Source organism: Canis lupus, chromosome 24 (genome assembly GCF_048164855.1).
Source record: "Canis lupus baileyi chromosome 24, mCanLup2.hap1, whole genome shotgun sequence".
In the NCBI taxonomy this organism is placed as follows: domain Eukaryota; kingdom Metazoa; phylum Chordata; class Mammalia; order Carnivora; family Canidae; genus Canis; species Canis lupus.
Genome location: NC_132861.1, coordinates 25,201,221 through 25,221,984, shown reverse-complemented (window position 1 = coordinate 25,221,984; position 20,764 = coordinate 25,201,221). Strand labels below are relative to the sequence as shown.

Here is a 20,764-nt window from a genome sequence, read left to right as displayed (position 1 = left end):
CTGTCCCCAATCTGTCATTTTATAGTGCATCCAATATGTGTGGAGTATAAACAGTACTTGTGTTCCTTCAAGCATATAGCAGGAGCTTCTGAGAAAATATTGTCCTGCTTTCTGGAGGTTCCAAAATATAAATATTTAATTTCATGTGTGTTTTTTTTTGTTGTTGTTTTTTAGTATCTAATCTTATAATGGTCATGATGGCTGCTCTCTCGCTAAATGCTGACACATCACACACAGAATTCTTTGCTCTCAGGATTACCAGAGATTTTGCCAAGTTCTCTTTTGCCATTTTCCTTTGATACAGACTCTGTTTATCAAAGCTATACATTTTTATCTTTCCTCATTCATCCCAAAACATATTAGATGGCCTGATACTACTCTTACTATTCCTGCTACTACTCAATTCTTGAGCAACTGCTAAGTGCTCCAGTACTCTTGCTATTTCTAATCCTCCTAGCAACCCTGTAAGGTGGCTGCTACTGTCATTGTCAATTTACATATGAGGTTACTGAGCTCAGATAAGTGAAATAACTTGTTGAAGGTCACTCATCTTTCAAGAGCAAAACCCAGGATGCGACAACTACTTCACGGTCCAATCCTGAAATCAGTTATCTCTCCATCATGGTACTTCTCATGGGATATCTTTTCCGGTTCCAGCTCCTTCCTTTTCCATGTAAATATTATTACTGTGAGATTTTAATAGCACAGGGAATTGGCGTTTACCTACTTTGGGTCTCCTAGAACAGCTACATGTGACATACAGTTGACTATTGAACAACACGAATTTGAACTTCGCAGGTCCCTTATAAATATATATCTTTTTCTGATGGAGTACAGTGCTATACATGTATTTTCTCTTCCTTATGATTTTCTTAAGAACATTTTATTTTCTAATTTACTTTGTTGGAAGAGTGGGGTATATAATACATATACCATACACAATAAGGGTCAATTGACTGTTAATGTGATTGGTAAGGCTTCTGGTCAACACTAGGCTATTGGTAGTGAAGTTTTGGGTGGAGTCCAAAGTTACACATGAATATTTGACTGTATGGGGTGTTGGTGCTCCTAATCTCTGTGTAGTTTAAGGGGCCAACTGTACTTTCTTCCCAAGAATGTGCACTCAATTGATATTTATTATAACAAGCATATTGTCTGACAGAACTTAAGTATGAACATCTGCTTTCTGGTTATTTGGACACTCTGATGTGGCATGCAGAATAAAATACATTCAAATATCTTAAAAAACATATTTTTTAGAAATAATGAGGTTTGGTTATCTTAGTATTATTATTTTGGTGATGCTGATAAGGCAGGGTGGAGAAACCACCGAATTCTGTAGAAGGTCTCCCCTCCATATTTATATATTCTTTCCTTCCTTCCTTCCTTCCTTCCTTCCTTCCTTCCTTCCTTCCTTCCTTCCTTCCTTCCTTCCTAATTCAACAACTATTTATTGAATAGAAATTATATGCCTGCCACTTTTCTAGGTTCTGGGAACATATCAATGAGTAACAACCACAAAAATCTCTGTCTTTAGCAGTAGAGGAAAGACCATCAATATACATAATAAATCTTTAAATTATATAGCACGTTCAGAGGTGACAAATGTGATAGAAAAAAGATTAAACAGGGTAAGGGGAATATAGAATGCTGGTATGTGGCAAGGTAAACAGCATGGCCCCAGGGCCTCTGAGAGCCTGGAGGTTGCCTTAATATTATTTCAGCTAACTCGTAGACAGGGAGAGCCCCAGCACTATTTCAGGTGATTCTTCACCAAGCACCCTGTGAGCATCCATTTTCACCTGAGTAAGTCTTGTAATGGGTTTTAATCTTTATCTAAATGGTGTTTCCCCATAGATGTCTTTGGCAGAGGGGGCTATCATTGCGCTGTTCAAAATCTCTCTGCAGGTGTTTTAATATTAAGGTTTCAGTGACTTTCTTCAATCAAATTCAGAATCAGGTTGATTTACAAGTTCCTTGACCAACAAGGAGTCCCAAGGTGACCCAAAGAGAATGAGTATGTTAAATTAACTGTCAACTTTCCCTTCAAATTTCCTTTCAGCTCTCATCCAGCTGTTCTAGCTTAGGGTGAAAGCAGCATGACTAATTTTTCATCTAAGGCTTGTGCCTACATTTCAATTTCCAGGGATCAAACAAACAGACTCTTAATGGGAAATTGAAATTCAGGTATAATCCCAAGGTGAAAAATGAACCAAGAAACTGTGTGGCTCCGCCTGTTTTTTCATTTTGGATGATGTGTCAAGGCACTGATAGAGGAAAATAAAAAAAGATAGTGATCCTGAGCTTGAATCATTTCTTATCCATCAGGCCTACAGGAAATGAAATGTTTTAATGAGAAAAAGTGGGTTTCTCTTTATTTTTGCTCTCTCTCTCTCTCTTTTCCTGTTGGATTCATATGAACAATCAGAGGCTTGATAATTGGCATTTAGGAATTGCTTTGGTTCATAAATAAATTAGGCCTTTTGCTGACTTCCTTGAGTATTCAACAGTATACAGGTCAAATTCAGTTTGCAGGAATCTCACTGTTGCTGATGAAACTCTAAATTGCTATGTCCTTGGACAAGGTACTTTTAATTAAAAGCTCAGAGGAATCTCTGGCCGCAGGAGCACTGAGACATTCCTGTTGATTACGATGGCTGGGCAGTCATCTGTGTAGGTATGTGTGGATCTGGTGATGCGGTGGGGTGTTAGTTGCTGGTCATTTCCTGTCTTAAATCCTACACAGTTTCAATTGATTTCCCCCCCACATCTTTTACTAATGGAGCTTTGCTGGTTCCAGCTGAAATCCTACACAGTAGTCAATAGCAAATCATTCTTTCTGAGGCAGCTTATTGTAAAGGCAGTTTTTACTGGCTTTAGCTCCAAGGCCAGGGATATATTTACAATAAAAGTTGATTTAGCGAAATCTAAAAGAATAAGGAGTCATACGGTATGTGCACACCAAGAGCTTCTTAGAAACATATATTTTTTTTTCCAAGCTTGCAATTTATTCCTCGTCCACTACTGGACTTTATGTCTGACTTCATTGTGAAGTAAAAAACAGAAGAGTCAAGCTCCAACTGAGCCACACGTGTGTTTTCTAGCTTGAATGACTTTTACTTCTTTCATGTTTCTAACAGTTCAACTGTGATGCGATAGAGAGGCTTCTTCTTTCCCTACTCTTCAGCCATATTGTGAGCATGTGAGATGTGTCATCTGGATAGTAGCTTGGAGTGTTTGAGGGGGTCCTACGTAAACTTGGGAGATTATATATTTAGGGCCCCAGAGCCATGCCAGAAGTGGCTAGGAGGACTGGCATTACAAATTCTAGAAAATGTCAGAGCATTTACACTTGAATTGTATTCTAGGGGTGAATAATTTTCTTTCCTCATTTCTTAACAGTTCTATAATCATTGTTAAGCTCTGTGTGTGTGGTGAGTGAGTGTGTTTTAATCTTACTGTAATTAGAACTAGAGCTTTTAAATATTTTTTTTTTCTGGGGCTGCTGCGTGGCTCATTGGTTTGGCATCTACCTTTGGCTCAGATTGTGACCCCAGGGTCCTGGGATTGAGTCCCACATCGGACTCCCTGAGGGGAGCCTCTTTCTCCCTCTGCCTATGTCTCTGCCTCTCTCTCTGTGTCTCTCATGAATAAATAAATAAAATCTTTTTAAAAAACACTTTTTTCTTTTATTATTTACCTAATGATTATAAGAACAATAAAGGAGAATTTAGTTAGTTTAAACTAAATGAAACTTTTTCAAGCCTTAAGTTAGATTGCAGTTGGTAGTAGCTAAAATGTCAATTTTAATGTAGTTGTCTAGTTACCTACTTGTCCTTAGCCGAGGTTAAGACAGAAGTCAAGGCTCTCACTGTAAAAATGGTAGAAGGGATCTCTAGTCTTTGTTGATTGCAATCTGAACAGAAGCAAGCCACAAACTCCCTATGAAGGAGGGTGATTACCCAGGCCCCCCTGGTCCCCAGAAGGCCACCATTAGTATGCATACTCACTAAGGAGTGGGGGCAGCCAGTTCACATTGACTTCACAGTGGGAGTCCAGGAATGTCAAGACTTCTCCTCTGGCCATAGATGCCCCCAAGAGGCGGGTCCGGATGAGCCCTTCCCTTTTCTTGGTGCGAACAATCCTGACTTTGGAAAATCGGGCCATATATTCTTCTAACTTATCCTTCAAGTGTTCTAGGAACGAAGCAGAGAGTGTAGAGAAAGAACATAAAACATTAATTGCAACAGAATTATCCGTGGGTGTTTATGCATTAAGTGTATGTGAATGATGAATCCAAGCTTACGTCCATTTTTCTCCTCTCCTCATCTCTAGCGAAGACGCTAATAAGATTTTATGTCCAGAGGGTTTTTTTCTTTTATTTTATGCTTTCCAAAAGGCTTCATAAATTGCAAATACTGCCCTTTGTTTCAACACTGTAGAAGACATAGACCCACGAGAGTTGTACCATGTGCCAACTGTCGACCAGCTGCCACCATGCTTAATCCTGGCCAGCATTTGCCACAATGAGCATTGGCCCTCTGGTTCCTGCTGTGTAAAGTCAGATGAACATTCCAGCATATAGGTTCTTTTCAACAAGGGGGCTCTTTCCAGCAAAGCCATACCTATTTCTGTGTTTTGAAAATAATGCATATAAAACCACCAGAAAAAATTATATCTCTCAAATCAACAAGAACCAAACAGATTCTCTCCCCCACTCCTTCTGCTCCCAGGGTAAAAGGAAACTAATAAAGAAGTTTAGCATCTTCTGATTGGAAGTGTAGAAAGGACTGACTTGCTATTAAAATTAGACAGGAAAAGGAGAAGGTAGATAGATACTACACAATCATTTTAAACTTAGCTATTTAAGGTTAGAAAACAAAAATTTTAAAAATGTCTCTTTGCCTAATTAAAAACAAACTGTAGGAACCAAACCGAATCAGAGAGCTTATTTACAGAGCAAAAACATTTCCTCCTGGCTGTTGTAAAATGCATTAATATCTTAGATCTTTAATGCCAAGTAAGTGTGTTTGATGTCTTTCTGTGGAAGATGTACTCATATAACTTATATCCTATGCTTTTACTCTTTGGTACCTAAAACAATAGGAGGGCTTTGCTAGAGTTTCTAACAAGTCATATCTAATATTCATAGAAACAGAATCTTAGTATGCAATATGTTCTGTAGTTCCACTTTCAAACTTTCCCTGCATGTGTGCAATCAAAAGCAATATTATTATTAAATCTCCTTCTATGATCTGTAGCAATAGGGATTCACATAAGGATTTATGATTCCCTTCCCTGCAATCCAATTTAACAGATTTCAGAATTACTCATATTGGAATTTCTCTACGCATAAATTTTTATTTTTATTTCTTCTCATTTATGTAGTATTTTTTTTAAAATCTCAATTTCCAGGACATCTGTGTGACTCAGTTGGTTAAATGTCCTACTCCTGATTTTGGTTCAGGTCATGATCTCAGGGTCCTGAGATCAAGCCTCGCATTCGGCAAATCACTGAGCTTGGAGCCTGTTTGAGATTCTCTCTCTCCCTCTCCCTCTTCTCTTCCCTCCGTTGTGCACCTACATGCATGTGCTCTCTCTTTCTCTCTCTCTCTCTAAAAAAAACCAAAAAAACAAAAAAACCAAACGCTCAATTTCCTTTTTTTCTGACTGCCCCATAACTATGCTTTACAAATGTATCAAGTAAAAAACTACTTAGTTTTCTAATTTTTGCTATAAAAGAATATTGGTATGATCTTTAACAAGTGTTTTAGCACAAAATAGGTTCCCTTCTATTTTGTTCTTCCTGTAATGAGCAGAGGTATGGAGATCAGACTACCAAATGCAAAGATTACAGATTTGAAGTCAGAATAGACCTACGTGGGTACTAGGTCAGTATCAGTGAAATATATGAATAGGTCATGTAAATTCTCCTGGCCTGAATTTCTTTACCTATGAAGGGAATCAGGGGATTTTCTCCACTTAGAGTGTGGTAGAGGGTGCAGCTTTTGGTTAGAGACCTCACGGTGCTCATTCAGTAAACATTCACTAAGTCAATAATTGGAGACCTCCTAAGTTGCCTGTACTTATGAAGAGAAAGAACAGCATTTCCAGCTGAAGAAATGCCTTTGAATGCTCAGTCTGAAAGATGAAAAACATAGGATTTTTGTTTCTTGGTGAGATTTTGATAATTCATCATATTCTATTTATTGAAAATTTAAAGAGTGAAAGGTTTTGGCTAGCAATAAATGAACACATAAAACGTGACGGCAGTATCATAGCTTTTCAACCGAAAGGCTGACTCCAAAGCATCTCTGTCTCTTTAAGACAGGTGTGCCGTGCAAAGGGACTAACTTCTGCCCCCCACTCTCCTCTTTGCTTTCTCTCCCCTGCTCCTCTCTGTGCAAGCTGCAGAGAAAAATTCCAAAGGATGGCACAACACAGTGCCACCTGTGAATAAGACCAGATTGTACTAACCTGTTAGGGAAGTAAAGCAGAAACCTGCACCCAGTTTTGCAATCAAAGGCAAGGAGTTAGTAGCAAGTGATCAATCCCAGAGCTCTCTATATGCTGCTTTTGAAAGGCCTGTGTTTGGTCAGGGTTTTTCATAGTAATAAATGTTTAAGAAGACACGCCATATCTCATTACTGTAATTTATTCAGGCACTGAAATCCTTCCGTATCTCCAATGTACAAACAAGTGTCATTCTAGAAGTTTTTTTGTAAACCAGTTATGTGGACCGCAGAAACATAATGTCTTCTGGAAATTGTGTCACAATGGTCACTGGGGATGAAAGAAGTGAACATTTGTTAAACCCACCAAAACAGTGTTCATTTGTGTTCTTTCATGAAGCCTTCCTAGTCCTTGGCAAGTACCACTGTGAATTTGGTCTTGGTCTTGGCGGTCTGGGCTGCAGTTAGTTCTTTCCTCCCTGACCCCTAGGACTAATAGGAGCCTCCTGGGGCGAGGAGGACTCATTCTCTGTAGCTGCGTATGAAAGGGTTGTTTATTACCTGGGAGTATGGACTTTCCCTACCTTTTAGTTTATATGAAATTCTCTGGAATTTAGTGGGGGTGGGGCAGAGTAGGGGGCACTATCTCTGCATGTCTCCTTTCCCTCTAGGCACATTATCTGATTCTGTGGATTTTTCTTTGATCAAAACCCATTTTAATGTACTAAAAGAATTGTATGGTATCCATAAAGCACCAAGGGTTTGACCCCCAAATAGAGTCATCTTATTGTTCAAATCAATTCTTTCAGTTTGAACTTTGCAGTAATCATTAGGTTGCTTTGCCTCAAAATAATGATCTGGTTGACTGCCCTTGTGAAGGGTCCATTCTCCTTTAGTAGTTCAGTTATAATTTCTAATTACCCATAACTCACAATGAAGACAGGTATCATCAGTCTAATTAGCAAATTAGACTCTCATACAACGGAGTTACTGGGGATGGTGGAGATGGCTTTAAATTAAAAACATTTTGTATTTCTTTTATATGAACAAATGTTTAGACTTATTTCTAAAATATTATTAAAATGATTTTAAACATGATTTTATATGATTTTAATTCAAGCACAGTATCTTTGAAGATCCCATTTGAATTTAGTTTTAAATAATGACAAGAGGGTTTATGGTATTTTTATAAAACAGGCAGATTTCTTTAGACTATGAGACATTTGGGGAACCAGTAAAATTTTTTGGTTGGTGGCTACAAAACTACTAGTTAAAGCCTGCTGAGTGGTATCCTGACTACCTGGACAAGTGAACACAACTTCAAATATGCCAGTTTTTGCCACAGTTTATTGTATCATTGTGAGGCAATAGGGAATGAAAAGTTGTCCATAAGTGAAATTTTGGTATCTTGTTCTGTATTAAATTTAGCAGTTTTCTTGGTAATTTTCCTCTTTTTCTAGAGATTTCACCTATGCTCCATGAACTTTTTTTTTTTTTTTTTTTTTTTTTTTATGATAGTCACACACAGAGAGAGAGAGAGGCAGAGACACAGGAAGAGGGAGAAGCAGGCTCCATGCTCCAGGAGCCCGATGTGGGATTCGATCCCGGGTCTCCAGGATCGCGCCCTGGGCCAAAGACAGGGGCTAAACCTCTGCGCCACCCAGGGATCCCGCTCCATGAACTTATATGAAGAATATATCATTCACTTGTATATTTAAAGTTTAAGGGTAGCAACTAAACACTAAAAATCACCTTCGATGACATGCACAGTCAAGAGTTGAGGACTAACTGGCCACATGCCTTTGGGTGAGTCACTACACCCCACTTAACCTCATTTTCCTTAGCTATAAGGGAGGAAATTTGCCCAGTTGGTCTTAAATATTCCTTCTAGTTCTATGATTCTATGGTTTCCTCCTGTGAAGTTTTACTTATAGAGTAGATGTGACCCTATCAAGGACCTAGTTTTTTCTCAAAAGCATCTTAATGGTTGGTATTTTGTTTCTTTGGGCTGTGTCTCACTTCTGAAAATAAGAGTCAAATAAAAATAAAGCTAATATGTATCAAAGATTTAGTCAAAAAGCAAACTCCAGGGTATTTTCTTTGGTCAATACAGCATCTGTCTAATCTCCTGCAGTTCACTGTCTATAAGACTTACTGATGTCAAAATAATGACTTTGAAGCACTGTAAGTTCATCAAAGATTTATATCTGTTCAATAAGTTATGCTTATTATGTCAGAAAAATATAGTAGCAGAGTTTAGACAGCTTTCTAGTCTACCTCTGAGGAGTTGTTCCCAAGGGGACAGACAATCCAGTGACTATCAGTGTTATAGAGCATGGCCAGTGTGTCTCAAGTAGAAGACCCACAAAAGGCCAAGCAAACAGCTGCCCTGTCACAGCAGCTCATTGAGGCTCAGCAACTTGTTGTCCAATTCCTTCTATCTCCTTTGAATTCCCTAATTTACATCCCAAGGAGAGAGCAAAAGGGACAAGGAGACACTGTTTATCTAGAGATAGAGATTTCTATATTTAACTACATACCTATGGAGATGAAATGTCTTTGATGTGTATAGTTTAGTGTTAGCAGAATGTAGTAAAGCATGACTTTAAGATCATGTAGAATAGTTGCTGGTTGTTATGAGTTCTGGAATGTAATGGAATATATATACACAGTAACATACACATCTTCCTTTTCTGGTTAATCCTCACAATAAAAATATACTATTAATACAACTCTCAGTATTCTAGGTAATTGGAGGTTATATCAGAGTGACAAGTAATACTTCATAATTAGGAAATATGAGATATTTTTCTATTTCTTAATCCACTTGACATATTCATGTGTATATTTTAACCAAAAGTGGCTGTGTTCAGAATAACTTTCTGCATAACAGAGCCTCTAGAGACTTTTTCTACAGTCTTTACACAGGAGAAATACAGGCATACCTCAGAGATATTGGAGGTTGGGTTCCAAATCACCACAAAAAAAGTAAAATCACAGTAAAGCAAGTCAAAGAAATTTTTTTGGTTTCCCAGTGCATATACAAGTTTAAGTTACAATACATTGTAGTCTATTAAATAGGCAATAGCATTATGTCTCAAAACAATGTATATACCTTAATTGAAAAATATTTTATTGCTAAAAATTGCTAACCCTCAGGGAATTCTTATCTTTTTTGCTGGTGGAGCATCTTGCCTCAATGTTGATGGCTGCTAACTGATCAGGGTGGTGGTTGCTGGAGGTTGGGGTGACTGTGGCAATTCACATTAGACGACAGTTAGGTTTGCTGCAACAATGACTCTTTTCCACAACCCATTTCACGAGAGCATGTGATATGATTGGATAACATTTACCCACTGTAGAACTTCATTCAAAATTGGAGTCAAATGTCTCAAACCCTGCTGCTGCTTTATCAACTATGTTTACATTATACTGTAAATGCTTTGTTTTCATTTCAACAATCTTCATAGCATCTCCACCAGGAGTAGTTTCCATCTCAAGAAACCATTTTCTTTGCTCACCCATAAGAAGCAACTCCTTATCTGTTCAAATTTGATCATGAGATAGTAGCAATCCAGTTCCAACTTCAGGTTCTACTTCTAGTTCTCTTACTGTTCTACTACATCTCCAATTACTTCCTACTCTGAAGTCCTAAACCTCTTACAGTCATCCATGAGGATTAGAATCAACTTCTTCCAAACTCCTGTTCATGTTGATGTTTTGAATGCTTCCCAAGAATCACAAATGTTCTTCAAGGTATCTAGCATAGTGAATCCTTTCCAGGAGGTTTTCAATTTACTTTGCTCAGATTCTTTAGAGGGATCACTATCAATGACAGCTATAGTCTTACAGAATGTATTTCTTAAGTAATAAGATTTGAAAATTGAAATTACTCCTTGATGTGTGGACTGCAGAATGGATGTTGTATTAGCAGACATGAAAATAACACCAATCTTGTTGCCTATCTCCCTTAGGGCTCTAGGGTGACCTGGCATACTGTAAATGAGCAGCCATATTTTGAAAGAAATCTTTATTTTGAGAAGGATGTCTCAACACTGGGCTTAAAATATTTAGTAAACCATGTTGCAAGCAGATGTGCTGTCATCCAAGTTTTGTTGTTCCATTTATAGAGCACAAGGAGAGTAGATTGAGCATAATTCTTAAAAGCTTAGGATTTTCAGAATGGTCAGGGAGCTCTGGCTTCAACTTCAAGTCACCATCTGCATTAGCCCTTAACAACAGAGTCAGCCTGTCCTTTGAAACATTAAAGCCAGGCATTTACTTCTCTTTAGCTATAAAAATCTTAAATGGTATCTTCTTTCAAGAGATGGCTGTTTCATCTGGTAAAAATCTATTGTTTAGTATAGCCACCTTCATTAATGACCTGAGCTAGACCTTTTGCATCAGTGCCTGCTGCTTCACTTTGCACTCTTCCATTACAGAGATGGCTTCTCTCCTCTTCTTTCCTTATTAAACCTCATGAACCAACCTCTTCTAGCTTTCAACTTTTCTTCTGCAGCTTCTTCACCTCTCCCGGCCATCTTAGAATTGAAGAGAGTGAGGACCTTGATCTGGATTGGCTTTTGGTTTAAGGGAATGTGGTAGCTGGTTTGGTCTTCTATCAGGACCACTCAAACTTTCTCCACATCAGCAATAAGGCTGTTTCTCTTTTGTATCATTCATGTGTTCACTGGGATATCACTTTTAATTTTCCTTCAAGAATTTCTTCTTTGCATTCATAAACTGTTTGATTCAGGAGGCCTAGCTTTCATCCTGTCTCAGCTTTTAACATGCTTTCCTCGCTAAACATAATCATTTCTAACTTGATTTGAAGTGAGAGACATGTGACACTTGCACTTGAACACTTAGCGGCCATTGTAGGGTTATTAACTGGCCTAATTTCAATATTGTTATGTCTCAGGGAAGAGGGAAGCCCCAGAAGAGGCAGACAATGTGGGAAAGGTTGGTCATGAAGCAGTCAGAACACACTTTTATCTATTAAGTTCACTATATTATAAGGGGTGGGATTTGTGGTATTCCAAAACAATTACCATAGTTTCATCAAAGATCACTGATCACGTAGCACTGTAACAAATATAAGAAAAATGAAAAAGTTAGAAATATGAGAATGACCAAAATGTGACACAGAGACACAGAAGTGAGCAAATGGTTTTGGAAAAATGGCATTGACAGTCTTGCTCAATTTGGAGTTGTCTGGAAGAGACCTTCAGTTTGTAAAAATTTGCAGTATCTGCAAAGTGAAATGAAATAAAGCACAATAAAAGGAGGTGTGCCTGTCCATAGATTTTGTCTCTCATTGAGCTCCAGAAAATGGTCGATCTCTTTATTTTCTGGTTGACCACACCAAATCTGTCCCTTTTGATGGGATTCAAATATAGACATTTTACATTAGAATAAAAAAAAATCCAACCAAGAAAGTAATAGCATTTGTGAAACCATATTCAATTATCTCTATTATGATTCCAATTGGGTTCTCTATGTGAATGTCCTATTTTCTATTTTTTTTTTAACATGCAAGACCTCTGAAGTCATTTGGGAAATAGCTGGGGACACCGAACTTAAATATATAGACAAAATGTATTCCAGCTCATATAAAAAAGAAAAGATAGAATTAAGATGTCATCCTTTTGCAACTCCTAACGAACTAATGGATCAAACCATCGATGGCTGCTAACATCACAAAAGGAGCTACAATCACCTAGTTATGTGCCTCCTAATGAAAGAACACATCACCATCTACAAAGTATTCTTGCCAAAAGCACTAAATGAATTTGATCATGCCTTTAGACCCAACAACCCATTTATCGGAAGTAAAGGATTGGAGAATATGTCAAATGACACATCAGAGAAATAATCAGCAAAATTCAAACTATGGGAAGTTCCCTAGGGCAAATGGCTTGATTTCTTCAACAAATAGACTAAAAGGTAAAAGAAAAGAAATGAAAAGAGAATCCTAAAGATTAAAAAATTCTTAAGAAATACAGTGTATCAACCAGTCACACTGAGAGGATCTGATATGAATCCTGATTCTAAGATAGAGTTGAGAAAATAAAAAGGAGCCTCTGATGTCTGATAACTTGCTCACAGTGAGACTTATCTTTTCCTTTGGAGGTAACAATCCCACAGAACATCAACACCCAACAAGGTAACTCAGAGACCATAAGAAAGTGAGACAAAAACAAGATAGCCATGAAACCTACAATATTCCAAATCTCCCTCTTTCTCAGCTACAGTGGGTGGCTGCTACTTTTGACCAATTAGGTTTTTATACAGTTGTGGAAAGAATTTGAGGTTCTTTTCTCCCCAAGAGATTCCTTGACTCTGTGCAATCATGGAAGGAAAGAATTGGACACCGTTCTTCAGAAGTCTTTTGCATTTCTGCCTGTTTTGGGAAGGAGGCCATGACTACCACTTGTTCCAGATTATCTTTTCAAGGATGTTTATATAGAAAATAGACATAAAAAGCAGAGATCATGTCTCTCCCAGAAAAAAGGGCAGGTTTATTTATAAGGCTTGGAAGGTAGCAATAGTGTCTCCCTCTGCATGCTTGCTTCCCATTACAGAAGATTTGAGTTCCATAAATTCAAGATTCCTTCACTAAAGTATACCCCACTGCTTTTGTATCTGTGCACACTGGCCTTGTACCCGGGTGACTTGGGGGCAAGGGGAATTGACACAGGCACCCTGACCATAATGTGGCTTCCTGTGCTATTGGTACTAAAGTTCATCATCTCTGATCTAGGATTCTCATGTCTTCTGCCTCCATTAGACAGTGGCAGGCCATCTTGGCAACTTGTAACTAGAGTGAAATATCAGATTCGTTACAGTTCTTCACAGAGAGGAGGGAAGGCCACTGATGAAGGACTCTTAAACACTCCATGGCAACTTTAGAGTTTTCTGACCAGGGCACATATAGAAATCAAGGGGAAGCAGTTGTTGATAATTACATATGCCAGACTATCCACTTCTGTACCGGTTGGGGAATATGAACACTGACTGGCTATTAAATGACATTAAGAGATTATTAATTTTTTTTAAATAGGCTCCATGCCCAACAGGGGGCTTGGAGTCATGACCTTGAAGTCAGGAATGCTCTACCAACTGAGCCAGCTAGGCACCCCCAGACTATCCACTTTTAACCCTGGCACAGCCTAGCTCTGCTCAGCTCTGAACTCCACCGCCCCCCATATTTCTTTCTTGTTATTTTTTCCTGCAGTTAAATCCTTTCAGTATTTGAAAATATCTCTGTCCTCACACAAAAATGTCATAGTGAGAAACAGTGACTATGTTTATCTGGAGAATTTGGATACTTTTCTATGAGCAGCTCTTAGAACCCCATATTCCCACAGAGACAACAGGGATAGGTGGGATCTTCTCTTGGTGAATCAGGTAAGCAAGTTCCTTGGGATCCTCTCTCTTTTTCTTTATGTTGCTTTTTCATCATTTGCTTAAAGGACAATTGAATTATAGATTTTCAGAATGGCTTTAAATGTGTAACATATTCAGACCAACACAAAAGAAACAAAATGCCACAATACCTAATACATATGCTCACCGTATGGCCTCTTATTGTGTAGTAAACAAACACAGATCTAGCGCCCGTCATCACTCATGGAAAGCTTCCTTCTCTATGCTTAGCATAGCATGTAAATGGGTTTAAAACCTCCTGTGAAATGCTCACATATCAAAGATTATTTGAATACCTATGAGTAAAGGTCTTAAAAAATTATAGGTGCCATCATACATAAAAGGATTTAGAACTTTTTCTGAAAAAACAGTGTGTGTGTGTGTGTGCGTGTGTGTGACAGAGAGACAGAGAAGAGGAGATCTTCAGATAAAATATTTAGTTTGTCATCTTTTATATAGAGGTATATTCTTTAGAATGGTTTTGCAAGAGGGTAAATAATAGATTACTTCATACAGAGTATTTGGACATTTTGGTAATAGCCTAAAAACTGCCCATACAAATGTATACATATACAAACACCTACACAAACACATCTGTGATGCAGCTTTTATTTCAGTTTATTTATCTAAATTTAATTTGTATTCATTACTTATGTCAGTTTTGAGAAGATAATGTATATTTTGATGTAACAAAAGTATTTGAATTCTATTTTTCCTTTTCCGCAGTATTTTTTTAAAGGCTTTTTGAAGACTGGTTTGTCTGATGTTTTAAATATTTCTCAAATAATTCATATTTAGATTATATAATATTTTTCTAAGCATTTTATATTTTTCAAAAGTCATGGTGATGGAAGGATTTCTGTGAATGAATAAAGGTGACATAATCTGAATATAGTTTATAGTTTGTAATTGTTCTATTTACCTAAATGTAGAATGAGAACTTTATTCTAAGTTAGGCCTAATAAAATTTACTGTAATGCAAAACTGTTTTCTTTATTTCTACTGGTGCTTTTTTTGCCTCAAAGATGAAAAAAGATATAAATGGAAACTGGGTAATAGTCAGAGGTCTTTTCTATGTAATACTGTTGCTGAGTATTTTGAACTCACTGTAAATGGATTCATTTCAATACAATGGAAACATCTCTACTTTTTAATAATTTGGTAGTTTTATTAGATTTTAAACATTCTGTCTCTTACAAAGAATAGCCCACATAGTTTACAAGTTTCTATTAATGCTAACTACATGATAATTCAGTGTAAATGCTCAAATGTAAAAATCTTACCCTTAGCACAGTAAACAATTCAGTATTGGTTTAGCATTATACTGGTTCAGTATTACACCGTTTGACTGAAATAATGAAGTATTTTCCTGAAGATACTGTTAGGCTTTCATCTATAAATATTAGAGAATAGTTTAATTATAGGAAAGTATTACATATAATGCAGAATTTTAAATTTAAAAAACATCACACAAACAACATTTGAATTATAATGTTAACATAGGAGAGCAAATCCCTAAGTTCATCTAGATCACTTCTTCTTTTTGTCCATTCAGTTTTTTAAAAACGTTGTGATAAAAGACACAGAACATAAATTTATAAATTTACCATCTTAATTATTTTCAAGTTCACAGTTCAGTCAGTAGGGTTAAATATATTCACATTGTTGTGCAATCAGTCTCCAGATGTTTTGATCCTGCAAACTGAAACTCTATACCCATTAAATACCTACCCCTGTCCTCTTTCCCAGTGTTTGGAAATCACCATTAGCTTTCTTTCTCCCTAAGTCTGACTACTCTAGATACATCACACAGTGTAATCATATGGTATTTGCCTTCTTATTACTGATTTATTTTACTCAGCATAATGTTCTTAGAGTTTACCGGTGTTGTAGCCTATCTCAGAATTTCTTTGCTTTTTAGGGTGGAATCTTTCACTGCATTACTTTATCCCTTTTTCTGTCAATGGGCATTTGGGTTGTTTCTACCTTTTGGCTCATGTGCATAATACTGCTATGAATATAGATATCCAAATATCTCAAGACTTTGTTTTCAATTCTGTTGGAAATATACTCCAAAATAGAATTAACTAGATCATATGGTAATTCTATTTTAAAATTTTTGAGGTGCCACCATACTCTTTTCCATCACAGTTGTGCCAGTTTACAGTCTCATCAGTAGTGGACAGGGTACCTTTTCAGTTTTAGAGTCCTTATGATTCTTTTTGCAAAATATATATTTAAACAAATTACATTTCAGTGGAACGTGGAGGAAAACTAGCAAAAGTCTTGAGAGCTACCTAAAAGTCTTGGGAACTATAAAAAAATTTCTCCAAAGTGACTCTAATCCACTAAATACTAAATATTCCATAAGGAAGTAAAAGTCTGAGTACTGAAATAATGAATACCTTCAATATAGAGATTGTAGCTATCAAAGTAAGAAAGCATCATAGACACCAAAGTCTCAGGACTTAGGGGCGCCTGGGTGACCCAGTCGGGTGAGTGCCCAACTCTCGATTTTGGCTCATGATCTCGGGTTGTTGGATTGAGCCCGCCAGTGGGGTTTTGTGCTCAGTAGAGAGCCTGCTGAGATTTTCTCCCTCTGCCCCTCCTCCCCCTCTCTCACTCAAATAAATAAATAAATAAATAAATAAATAATCTTTAAAAAAAAGTTTTAGGACTCATATTGCCTATGGAAAGCCTCCAGATTTGTTTCATTTCTCTCACTGTGAATAGATTAATTGAGAATACCTTATTTGAAAACCTCTTACTTTCCAGTCTAAACATTCCTTGTGATAATAGAGTGAATGCCACCTGATTTGCGCATGCCTGTGTCAGCTCAGCTCTTGTCTGCGTGCCTTTCCTCCTCTGCTGTGTGGCCTGCAGCCTAAGTCTAATGACCCAGCAGGCCTCCACCTTTTCTCAGCCTTCCTTTTTCATTATCAGTTATATCAGGGAGCTAAATGGCATTTTGTACTTAATTGTCTAAATGAATCTCCTCATATTTACCAATAAACCCTTTTAATATCTTATCTTCTCATTCTTCCAAGAAAACTCACTCCTTATTTTTCAATGGTTCCCTTAATCTCTCAGGCTGCCAAAAATGCACATTTTGTAAAATATTCGCCTTGAGATATGAGGCAACTACTTTAAAAAGCATATTTAACAAAGGAAAAAAATCAAAAGAACCAGTATATTTATGCTTTTAACCTCTAAAGTGTTTAATGGTAAAGGTCTCGTTCATATATTTTTCAATGTTCTAGCTACTTCAATAATATCCTAATGTATGTTGCTGAATATCACATTATGTGATTTTTGTCTGATCATTTTTGTATTCCAACATTAATGCTACTGTTAATTATGGATTTATTTGTACTCATAAGCACTTTCACTGCTTGGCTAAGAAGACTTTTGTGAGCTGGTTTGATTCCTAACGACCATATCTAAAAATTGGGACTAGGAGTCAATTTTTCCTAGAAAAATAATTAATGATTTTCTGTAACTTGTTTTCCTAAGACAAAACCAGGTTGAGAAATGAAAACTCTGGACCTAAACCATTATGAGGTAATGTGAACCACATCAACCAGGCTATTAATAAGGTGAAGTCACTGCTCTCTTCGGAAATTGAATGTGTATCAAATCAGCATGCTATATGGAATTCACCTCTGAATTTAAGGGACTTATAAATTTATTTCAACAATTTTTAGAAAACTCAAAGCTATAAAAACAAAACAAAACAAAACAAAAAACAACAACACAACAAACCAAAGCTGGGGATGCCTGAGACAGGGAGAAAGTGATCTTTAGTAGGCAAAAAAGCATAAAATTCAGGTAGAACAACAACAAAAAAACCCCCAAAAACCAAAGACAAATAAACGATATACTGGCACAGATATCAAATGGGAGCAATAAAATCTCTGTCTTTTTGAAAGTGCTTACAATTCTGCATTTTTTTCCTCTGAAAAAAGTCCTAGTCTGATTCATCTATATATGCTAAAAACCATTTTGTTCTTCTTCAGTTTCCTTATAAGCATCTACTGGAATTACTGAATGGGAATGTTTCATAGGGAGTATTACAAGGGCTTCAAATTAGCATGTGTGTGAGTGATTGAATAATGTCACCAATAACTGCCAAAACAGCCATAAAACCTATGGGGTTTGGCTCGACTTCACAATAAATAAAGATAAATTGGAAAAATTCCTCTAAACTATTCCTTAGTGTGAGAAAAATGCTATGTCAAAATTTCAATTTAGATGAGACCAGAACTAAATTAAATACCTGGGAATTGGTCCTGTTCCCAAGGCTACCGAAACTCCAAGTTTCTAACAATATTCTCGTACTGCAATATAGAAGGAGGCATGCAGGAAATGGGCTGTCTGTCCCTTGTTGAGGAAAATTGACCTGCTAAAGGTTATGTACTCTCAAGGAATTGCTCCATTTCTTGGTAATGCTATTACATAATAAAAGGGAAAGGGACCATATAAGATATTGTCTTGGTTTAAAGTTTAAAAGAGAAAAATATTAAGAGGATCAAAAATGTGGCTTTGGTCTAGAATGAAAGAAACGAAGAGAATATGACAAAGTCATATGTGAACATAATAATAATAATTACTGAGAGCTTAGACATTTACTGAGAGCTTAGAATATCTATTCTAAGATATATTCGTGTATTAGTTTATTAGATCCTCATTTTATGTAGAGAAAAATTAGGCTTATTTACAAATGAGAAAAATGATGGTCAGAAAGGTTAAGAAATTTGGCTAAGGGAGCGCCTGGCTAGCTCAGTTGGAAGAGCATGAGACTCTTGATCTTGGGGTCATGAGTTTGAGCCCCATGTGTAGAGATTACTTAAACAAACAAACAAACAAACAAACTTAAAAAAATTTTGCCTGAGATCATCTAGTAAAAGAGTGGCTGGGATATTATAAGTACTCCATAAATGTCAGCAGTTATGTGATGGGAGAAAAAAAAAACTTGAACCCAGATGTATTTATTAGAAATTCTTTAAGAGAATTTGGTATAGGGAATTTGGTGCTTATAGTAGTATATAATTATTACAAAAGACTTGGAAAATTTAGGAAGGTGGAAAGAAGGAGGGAAAATCACTTTGGGTTTACCACCCCAAATCATTTACTGTTAATAAGCCAGAGGAAGACACTGCATGGTATCACTTACATGTGTAACCTTAAAAAAAGTCAGATTCATAGAAACAGAGAGTAGAAAAGTGATGGCTAGGACCTGGGGGTGGGGGAAATAAGGGAGAGATTGGTAAAAGGGCACCCACTTTAGTTATAAGATGGATAAGATCTGAGGATCACATGGTGACTATAGTTGGTAACACTGTCTTGTATAATTGAAATTTGCCAAGAGTGTTGAACTTAAATGTTCTCACCCCAACCACCCAAAAAGGTAAATAGGTGAGGTGATGGATGTATTAATAAACTTGATAGAGGGAACTCCTTCACAATGTGTATATATATCAAATCATCATGCTATATACTTTAAATATGTTACAATTTTATTTGCCAGTTATGCCTCAATAAAGCTGAAAACAGGGTCAATCTTTGTTCATATTTTCTTTTCTGTTTTTGTGTTTGTATTTAGAGCCTACTTGTTCTTTTGAATGTAACATTGAAATTTTCCATGTTATCTTAAAGTGTTATTTTAAATGGGCCATAATTTTTCCTTATTCTTCCTTTAGCTTGTTTGTATTATTACAGCATTACTACTATAAATGATATGTAATGAACATTTTTGTGAATAAATATTTTCTGAATCTATAATTTTCTGTAGTTGAGATTCCAAGAGCTAAAAGTAGTGCATTGCAGGGCCAGAACCTTGTAAGTGAACAGTCTTCACACATTACTTAGTTAGAAGACACTAAAAACTCTGTCCTTCTTTTCAGAGGAAGTCAAAGAATTTGGAGGAGCCAAGAGGACTTTAATGGCCATAAAAATCCACTCTCTGCTTTACTGAAAAAACTGAGACCATCTCTCACACCACCAAATTGCCAAAGCATCAACACTTCTTATGTGCTCTCCTGTTAGATGGAATGAACAATCTGTCCACCCATATGAAGCCATCCTTTGCATTCATGCATGGAATCCCATCTTTTCTTTTCTGCTTAAGAACACAGCTGCAGTAGGTATGCCATCTTTCCCTGCATCCTTATTTTTGGTCTTTCTACAGAGCCATTCCATCTTGTAAACCAAAATTTTGCAATCTCCTTTTCTTGAAAAGCAAACCTTCTTTGACCCACACCCTCCAGCTTCTATCTGGTTCATCGACTGCATTTTCTAGTAGGATTTATGAAGGCGTTGTTTGGACTCACTGTGTCCATTGTCTCCTCCCGTTGTCTCTTGAATCCATGCCTTTCGTTCATTTGTTCAACATGGTCTTGGGGATCTGGACACATAGCACATGCTTGACACAATGATCAGTTACCTTTGGAAACTGGCAAGAATTTTGTTTGGGAGAGTCTCTCCACAAAGAAATAGCTTTTGTTTAGACTCAGAATAAGAGGGATGTGAGGTGAAAAGTGAAGGTAGGGTAGGGAATGACAAAAGGAACTATAACCAAGGAAATGATTTTGGAGTTCACTGTCAGAGAAGAGAAAATGGGTTCTGAGGCATGTGGGTCTAATTGTGAGCACAAAGTACTTTTGTGGTCACCTGGAAAGTTTATTCTAAGATTCATACTTCACTGGTACATCCAGGAAAGCGGGAATCATGAAGAAAGATACAGGTCCTGGAAAAATTCTGAAGTGCTGAAAGTCCCTTGCTTGAGTAATTGAAAGCTAAACTGGACCAAGCACTATGAAATATAATTTGGCCCTCTTCTCCAGGGAATGGAGAAAATGATCTAATAGGTCTTTTCCATCTCTGCT

At 36.9% G+C, this 20,764-nt stretch overlaps 1 protein-coding gene and 1 long non-coding RNA gene across 5 annotated transcripts in view; one reads left to right on the top strand and one right to left on the bottom strand.

The window, feature by feature from the left end:
- GALNTL6 (polypeptide N-acetylgalactosaminyltransferase like 6) overlaps positions 1–20,764 on the bottom strand; it is a 1,159,236-nt gene that overhangs the window by 199,555 nt on the left and 938,917 nt on the right. The window contains exon 6 of the mRNA XM_072795983.1: positions 4,011–4,196. Within this exon, the coding sequence (XP_072652084.1) occupies positions 4,011–4,196 (186 nt within the window). The remainder of the gene's footprint in view (positions 1–4,010; positions 4,197–20,764) is intronic.
- Positions 1–20,764, top strand: part of LOC140615892 (uncharacterized) — a 31,279-nt gene that overhangs the window by 2,523 nt on the left and 7,992 nt on the right. For all 4 annotated transcript variants that reach the window (XR_012016402.1, XR_012016401.1, XR_012016399.1 and 1 more), the window contains exon 2: positions 19,784–20,023. This is a non-coding gene — a long non-coding RNA (uncharacterized lncRNA). The remainder of the gene's footprint in view (positions 1–19,783; positions 20,024–20,764) is intronic.